An 8,048-nucleotide genomic window follows, 5' to 3' on the forward strand; every position below is an offset into this window, starting at 1 on the left:
AAATACAAATAATTATATTCTTCCTTATGTTCATATTTTTGTTTAATTAATTAAAATAATTTTCTTCTTCTTCTTCCTCTTTTTATTAGGACTTTGTCCTGTTATAATAGCTTTTTTCATTGCTATTTCTAGGAGCGATTTATTGTTTTTACCGAGGATAGGTTGCTAGCCTAGCCCCGAGGCTAATAATTTTCATTATAAAAATTAGACAATTATAGGGAAGTACTTTTGTAGATATTTTATTATTGATAATGTAATAATTAAGTAGTGTATATTTAATGATATATATAAAAGTATATTTCATTTGTATATTATTTTTTTTTATATAATACATTAATACTACTTATAATAAATTTTTAATTCTCTTAGCAATTAACATATAAGCTTAATTCATTATTTTTTTTTATACATAATATGCAAACAGGTTCATAAGTATTCATGGTCTCAAGATGTTTATTAACCCTTTACACGCAACAACTTTTTCTCTAGGGTGAACTAGCAACTAAAGGCGATTTTACAAATATCAGACAAGAGTGCAAAGGGTTTTAATAATTATGTACAAAATAATAGACTTAAAATTTCCATGTAATTTCATTTTGTTTTTTTATTCTTTTACACGTTGAGTTCTATTATTATCGATTTTTTACAAAAAATTTACTTCTGCTATGATTGACTATTTGTAATACAGAAATCTATTATACCGACGGTCTGTAAAACAGAAATATATCTTACTGATATTTGGAAAAAAACAAAAATTATTTTCTTAAAATATTAATTTTAAGATTTTCTTTACTCACAATCATAAATTTATAGGACGTTTCAAAACTGTACTTTAAATAGATTTAATTATAAAAATCAATTATACCGTTGTATATATTAATATTTTTGTAGCTTTCTTTATCCACGAATGAAAATGTGTTTTACTATCTGCTTTCTATTTCTAGAGAAATTTTTTTATATATTGTTTGCATTATTGACTTCTGTTAGTTCTGTCAGCATTTTCAAATTGTAACTGCAGCATATGATTTTCGTTTTGCTTACTTTAAGCATGGTTAAAAAGTTGTAAATAAAACAAATGTACATTTTTATATTTCTATTGGAATTAGAGTAATATTTGCTTTTACAATTTTTTTAATGCAATTATATATGAATTGTTTTATTTATGTGTGTGTAGATGTGTACTTATAAATATTAAATAAGGAAAAATTAATAATTATTGAAGAATGGATTCTCCAAGATCACCGCACAATAACCTTAGTTCTGAATTGAGAAACATTATTACTAATAAAAATGTACTTACTATGAAATCACGTATGAAAGGTATTATTACTATATTATTGTATTATTTAGTAATAATAATAATAATAATAATAATAATAATAATAATAAATAATTATTAAGCTTATAATGATATAACTTAATTTATTATTTTCAGTTTTAAATGCTCTTAACGAAGATGATTTAAGAAATAAAGCTGAAAAAGAAAAGCGTTTGCGAATCCAAGCTATAGAAGAAATTTTAACAACAGAGGCAACATATTTACAACAATTAGAAATATTAATGGAGGTATTTAACTGATGCTAAATAACATATATTGATAATATATTGTAAATTAAAATCTAATAATAATATTTTTCAGTTCTTTTTACAACCGATCATTGAAAAACAGTTCTTAAATACTGTATTATTAAATACGTTATTTGAAAATGTAAAAACATTATATAACATTAGTGGAGAATTAATTAAAGAAATAAAACAAGATACTGAGTGCATTGCTGGAGCATTTTATAAGCTTGCACCATTCTTTAAGTTGTATTCTGTTTATGCATATGATTACGAACAATTATCATCACTTATACAGGTGCTTAAATGTGTTTATTTTTATCTTTAAACTGTAAATGTTTATTTAATAAAAATTCTTATTTTTCGTATAGATTATTCAACAGAAGGATCCTATTTTTAAAAGTTTCATAAGTGAACAAGAAACACGACCAGAAGTTGGAAGAACATTGTCTTCGTTATTAATTACTCCTATACAAAGAGTACCAAGATATAAATTACTTTTGAAAGAAGTTCTAAAACATACTCCTAACAAACACAAAGAGTATAATCTTTTACAAGGTAATCAATTATTTGCATCCATAGTATTATGATATGATTATTTTATATATGTTTATTTAACTTTATTTATTTTATTAATATTAATATTATTATTATTTGTCTTTTTTGACACAGCATGCTTAGTAGAAGTTGAAAAAGCTGCTGTACATATTAATAATTTAGTTGCCGTTAATGAAGATACCAAAAAATTATTGAATCTACAAAAGTGTATAGTAAATGGAGTTAATTTAGTAAAGCCTGGAAGAAAAATACTTAAGCAAGGAAATTTAATGAGAGTTTCAAGGAATGGCGTTACTGCTTATAGAAGATATTTTGTACTTTTAAATGATACTTTATTATATTGTAAAGGAAAACCAGAAAGTTCATTGACTGTACGTTGTGTACTTCCTTTAAATAAGTGTAAAGTAGTAAGTGTCTTAAGTGGTGGACTTTTTCGTGTAACATGTTTAGAAGAAATTCTGTTTTTATATTCAGAAAATGGAGACAGCAACTCTTGGATACAATTATTGGAAAAATCTATCGTAAAGGTATTATTTTTATGAAATAATTTATTTTTATAAGGATCTAACTTTAATTTATTTTTATTTTTAGTACACTGAAAGTAGACAAACTTTAAGGAAAGATAGTAGTTCAAGGCAACCGCTGAGACATAAAAATATAAATTTATTTCAGTCGGATGATATACAAGAAAAATACTTAAAACGAAAAAGAGAGAAAAATAAAAAAGATGTAGGATATCGGTTTTAATATACTTTAATATTTTAGTTTAAATATATTGAATCTTCTTTTTAATAATAATTATTAGGTTCAATTAAATCCATCAAGAATAATGTATTTTGAGAAGGAGAATCAAGAAACTGATATGGAAGAGGAGAAAGAAAAATGTTTTCAATTACATAGAAAATCAAAAAGATTTAAAACTGATATTCCTACAAGCATACACAGAGACAAGGTTTAACTTATATTCATTATAAAAATCTATGTGTACAAATTATTTAAAGTTTCTGTAATATAACTGTCAAAAAATTGTCTTTTTCTTTTTTTCTTTCAGGATACATTAGAACTTTGCGTAATGGAAAGTTCAAATACATCATTTTCCTATTTGACTGATTCAGATTCTACTCATTCTTTCTCTTCAGCATTTAAAAATATTTGTGAATTTTTTTCATACGTTAGTTCATCCATAAAAAATATTTTTGGATATAGATAGTGTTCTTATATTCATTAACAAATGAATTGTAATAAATAGGTGGAGGGGTTTGATACATTTTTTAAATTATAGTAACTAATATATTTAAAATTTTTTATTTTGTTTACTTTTCAAAATAATTACAATGTATTTGAGATACATTATTATATATATATATATATATATTATATATTTATTAAAAAAAATGATATAAGAAAAATTTAGTCTCGTAAATTTTTAGCATATCTGTAGATTATAACTCATGATAGTAAACACATATGTGGATAGAGATATTTTAAAATAATTAAATATATACGTAGTGTGATATTGGATTAGCAAAGATTTGAAAAAAAGAGAGGGAAAAAGAAAGAGAAATCGATTCATAGAGGGAGCTGAACATTTGGTCTTCTCGTCACCAGATGGCGTCTTTTATCGTCTAAAACCGTTTTTTATCGAGTATTAGTGAAATTGAGGTTGTAATCGACAAATATTTTATTATTATTAATAATTATAAGCTATACATATAAGTGTTTTAAGGTAAAGGAAAAAGAAAAATAAAACGGAAGAAATAAGGTATAGTGTTTTACTTATATTACTTCATTTAACGAAGCTTCCGTATTTATGTTCGAAGAAGAGAATGTAATATTGGCGGTTTTCACTCGTGTACGACTTCTTCATGATATAGCCTTTGTATTTATCGTCTAAAACGATTTAACTATGGCGGTTGGTTCAACAAAAGTAGTACAAGTGACGAATATTGCACCTCAAGCAACTAAAGATCAAATGCAAACTTTATTTGGTTACTTAGGAAAAATAGAAGATATTAGATTATATCCTACTATAAGGGATGTAGCAGTGCCCGTACAATCACGTATATGTTATGTTAAATTTCATGATCAAGGATGTGTTGCAGTTGCTCAACACATGACAAATACTGTTTTCATTGACAGAGCTTTAATAGTTATTCCTTATCAAAATGGAGATATTCCAGACGAACAGAGAGCACTTGAATTAACCAACAATGGCACTGTTGTACCAGGTAAATAGTTAAAATTTAATAATTATTATTGTGTCATTGTGTATCTTTTAATTTATGAATGTTACGCTAATATTCATTTTTCTTCTTAGGTCTATATCCTTCTGAGCCAAAGCTTCCGCCAAATGTTGTAAATGCAATCGAAGGGATTCCTCCGAATCATGTAATTACAACAATGGATCCTAAATTAGAAGCTCATGGATTACCACCTTATCCACATTTACCTGGCCATTTGGATAGTAGAAGAATTGAGGAAATAAGAAGAACATTAGTGATAGCCAATTTAGATGCTTCTACGACGGCTGAGCAATTGCTTGATTTTTTTAGCAATAATAATGTTGAGATTAAGTACTTACGTCTTTGTACAAGAGATTCTGATACAGATCATTACGCATTGGTGGAACTCACAGAACAAGGAGCAGTGGTCTCTGCATTATTATTAAATGGAAAGACGCTTGGTGATAGACATATAAAAATTTATCATTCGACGCAAGCAATAGCAAAACCAGAAGCCAAAAGTAATGAAGCGGCTCAAAAAGAAATAGAGGAAGCTATGTCTCGTGTTAAAGAAGCTCACAATTTGATTTCTGCAGCGATAGATCCAATGATTGGTATGCTTTCGAAAGACAAACGTAGTCGCAGTGGTTCACGTAGTAGAAAATCGAGATCTAGATCGCGTGGTCGTAGTAGACGTTCAAGATCACGAAAAAGATCTCGTTCACGACACCGACGTTCACGTTCACGCCATCGACGTAGATCCAGATCGCGTTCAAAACGATCTCGATCTAAAGAACGTAGAAGAAAATCACCGTCACGGAGAAGAAGTGGCTCTCGCAGTCGTCATCGTTCTCGATCACGATCGAGACGATCTAGATCGCGTAGATCTCGATCTAGATCAAGAGATCGTAGAAAAAGATCACCAAGGCGCAGAAGTCGTTCTCATTCTCGTAGTAAACGTTCTAAATCTAAATCTAGACGGTCAAGATCTAAATCTAAATCTAGAACATCTAAATCGAAATATTCTGATAAATATAAGGATAAGGATAAAGATAGAGGTAAGGATAAGTCTGATAATGGTAAAAAAAGTGACGGGGATAAAGGTGACAAGGAAAAAAGCGAGAAGAAATCCAAGGATAAAAAGTCAGATAAAGAATCAAAGTCAGACGAAAAAAATAGAATTACAGCCGATAATGATAGTAAAGATAAGGAATCTGCATCTTAAATTTTTCAAAAAATTTAATTAACACGTATCTTTATTTTATTATTATTTTGTTAATTTCAATTTATATTAATAAGATATAATTTATCTGTACAGTAAGCACATTATTCAAAGTTATAAAAACATATCTCATCCATATGTCATTATGTTTATTTGAAAAGAGAAAACAGAAAATATTACTTTGGTATTAATTCTTGCTTGCTACTAATTTTAGTTTTTATAATTCATTCCTTGCCACCACTTATAAATTACTCCCTATTTTATTTGTATTTTTTTTAATTCTCATGTACTTTACAAAATTATATTTTCATTACAATAATAAATGCTATTGTGCCGATAGATGTATGTATTTAAATATTTATTTTGCTATAGATTTTCATAAAATGCTACACTTTCATATTCTTCAAATTTTACTGGAACTTGTTTGCGAAAACGATCTTTTTGAACGAATTTCATACTTGATCGTCTCTTCATTAGCATCTATATAGAATGTGTGGACTCATATTTAATCATTATATTAAAACAATTTTGTGCTCTTATTGCAAATGAATTTTATTTAAAATTTTGTAAAAAAGTATTTATTGTCACTTACCATGCCTTTATTTTCCGTTGATGAGCTAGCATCTGATCTAGAAGTCATCTCCATTGTATCATCTGGCATTTTTTTATTTTGTGCTATAGTTTTTATTTCCTCTGGGCCTAATTAGAAATAAATTATTAATTTAACATTAGTAACATTCTTATATGTGACATCAAACTTACTTAGTAAACATTCATCGTATTGATCTAGTGGATCAATTCCAAGAAATTCAGATAGATTGTCTGGATATCGTAAATCCATGAATATAATTACTAAAGCCAGGATAATACAAAAACTACCTATATAGTTAAATTCACAATATATTAATAAGTTTTCATTTATAAGATGGCAAGATAAAGATGTGTAACAATTTTTACCACATGCAAGAGACATCCAAAAATGTACACCAAAATTTAATGTTAGAGTTCCATTTTCGAAAGGTATAACAAGTGGGGTTTCATTGCGTATAGTGTACCATAAGACACAAGTTGATAGTTGTAGTCCACCAACTATTCCAATTAAGTAAGCTGCATATCGAGTTACAGATTGCAACATTATATTTGACACTATCCAACAACTAAATGCAGCCCTGTGTGGGTTGAGATATATTAGTAAATTTAGTATAGAATATTTACATAAAATTGAGCATAACATTTTATTGTTCTTATATATGATTATGTACAAAAGCATTAATGAGTATTTTATACGTATTATATATACAAACCATAATAAGATATGACAGTACCATCCAGCAGTTCGATAAAATCTACCAAATCGTATACCTTCCCCATCAATAACAAAATATTCAGCAACCCATAAAATTGGAATAGGTAAACCTTTTCTTTGAGCACTTCGTAAACTTCTTTGTAGTAAACCACCTAAAATAATAATAGTTAATGGCATTATTATTTGAATAATGTACATATTGTTATGGTAAGAGTACAAACTATAAGGTCCAAATCCAAATCTGCCCTGATCCCATGTCCATGGAAATCTTTCATTGTAATTAATAATTTCATTTTGTAGCGTTCCATGTTTTCCTTTGCCTGCAATCAAATTTGTACATTCATTTAAAATTACTTATATACATATAAAAAAAGAGATGAATGTTCTCTGTAGACTTACCTTTCAAAGTAATATTAACTGACCTCAGACCTATTTTTACACCAATTAGTGAATCTATCTCTGCGTTACTTCCAGCTTTATAAGGTACAGTAGTATTTACACTACCAACTTCCCATTCCTGACCAAAGTTTTCCACTGCAAAATTTTTTAGAACAATACAGATAATAATCCAAAAATATGTATATAAATTGTAGAAAGTATGAAAAATATTCTTACAAATCAAGAAACATCCAATCATTAAACTGAAGCTGATTTTTATGGTAACATAAATACTCTAGCCACATAAAACAAAAATTATATATTATTATTATTTCTTTTTATTTTTTTATTTATCGCGAATGATAAATAAATAAAATATTCATATTGATACTTACGCGCTTTTTGCTGTAGCTTGGGATAATACAAGCAAATGCTATTAATATAAGAAGAAAAACTGTACTGAAAAGGATTTCTACTACATCAAATAATACTGGAGTTATATCAGAAAAATATTGCGATGGAAAGCCCTCAGATCTACCAAAATCAAAAAATCCCATTTTTGAATTGAAAATATAAGAATGATGAAATATCGTCTTTTGGCTAACAATAAATTTAAGGATTCTTATAATCTTATCGCGGTTTTCTTTTTTCCGCTTTTAATGTGGTGATAGCTTTGAAAAAGACTTATATGATAATATGATGTTTTATTTTATTTAAAAAATATATGTCGAATATATATGTTGAAAGCATATATGTATATATAAGTTTTTATGAAATAATATATTTAAAGGAGTATTAA

General features: G+C 27.2%; 3 protein-coding genes across 3 annotated transcripts; 2 read left to right on the forward strand and 1 right to left on the reverse strand.

Moving 5' to 3' along the window:
* The first annotated feature begins 1,001 nt into the window (after window positions 1-1,001).
* LOC122522985 (FYVE, RhoGEF and PH domain-containing protein 4-like) lies at window positions 1,002-3,353 on the forward strand. Its single transcript, XM_043644462.1, has 9 exons — window positions 1,002-1,077; window positions 1,175-1,320; window positions 1,436-1,566; window positions 1,640-1,861; window positions 1,935-2,121; window positions 2,236-2,648; window positions 2,713-2,850; window positions 2,927-3,073; window positions 3,173-3,353. Exons 2-9 carry the CDS (start codon window positions 1,224-1,226, stop codon window positions 3,329-3,331), a joined length of 1,494 nt encoding a protein of 497 aa, XP_043500397.1. The 5' UTR covers window positions 1,002-1,077; window positions 1,175-1,223; the 3' UTR covers window positions 3,332-3,353.
* A 177-nt stretch (window positions 3,354-3,530) lies between these two features.
* On the forward strand, window positions 3,531-7,840 carry LOC122522895 (probable splicing factor, arginine/serine-rich 7). The gene is made up of 2 exons (XM_043644259.1): window positions 3,531-4,349; window positions 4,439-7,840. The coding sequence occupies exons 1-2, from the start codon at window positions 4,028-4,030 to the stop codon at window positions 5,566-5,568; spliced, it is 1,452 nt and encodes a 483-aa protein (XP_043500194.1). The 5' UTR covers window positions 3,531-4,027; the 3' UTR covers window positions 5,569-7,840.
* Window positions 5,884-7,806, reverse strand: LOC122522898 (dual oxidase maturation factor 1-like). Its single transcript, XM_043644261.1, has 9 exons — window positions 7,645-7,806; window positions 7,487-7,544; window positions 7,271-7,405; window positions 7,093-7,191; window positions 6,870-7,023; window positions 6,523-6,734; window positions 6,328-6,444; window positions 6,158-6,264; window positions 5,884-6,045 (listed from the first exon to the last, which is right to left on the reverse strand). The coding sequence occupies exons 1-9, from the start codon at window positions 7,804-7,806 to the stop codon at window positions 5,932-5,934; spliced, it is 1,158 nt and encodes a 385-aa protein (XP_043500196.1). The 3' UTR covers window positions 5,884-5,931.
* Window positions 7,841-8,048: the final 208 nt, after the last annotated feature.

The sequence above is a fragment of the Polistes fuscatus genome, unplaced genomic scaffold (genome assembly GCF_010416935.1).
Source record: "Polistes fuscatus isolate 324 unplaced genomic scaffold, CU_Pfus_HIC Scaffold6, whole genome shotgun sequence".
In the NCBI taxonomy this organism is placed as follows: domain Eukaryota; kingdom Metazoa; phylum Arthropoda; class Insecta; order Hymenoptera; family Vespidae; genus Polistes; species Polistes fuscatus.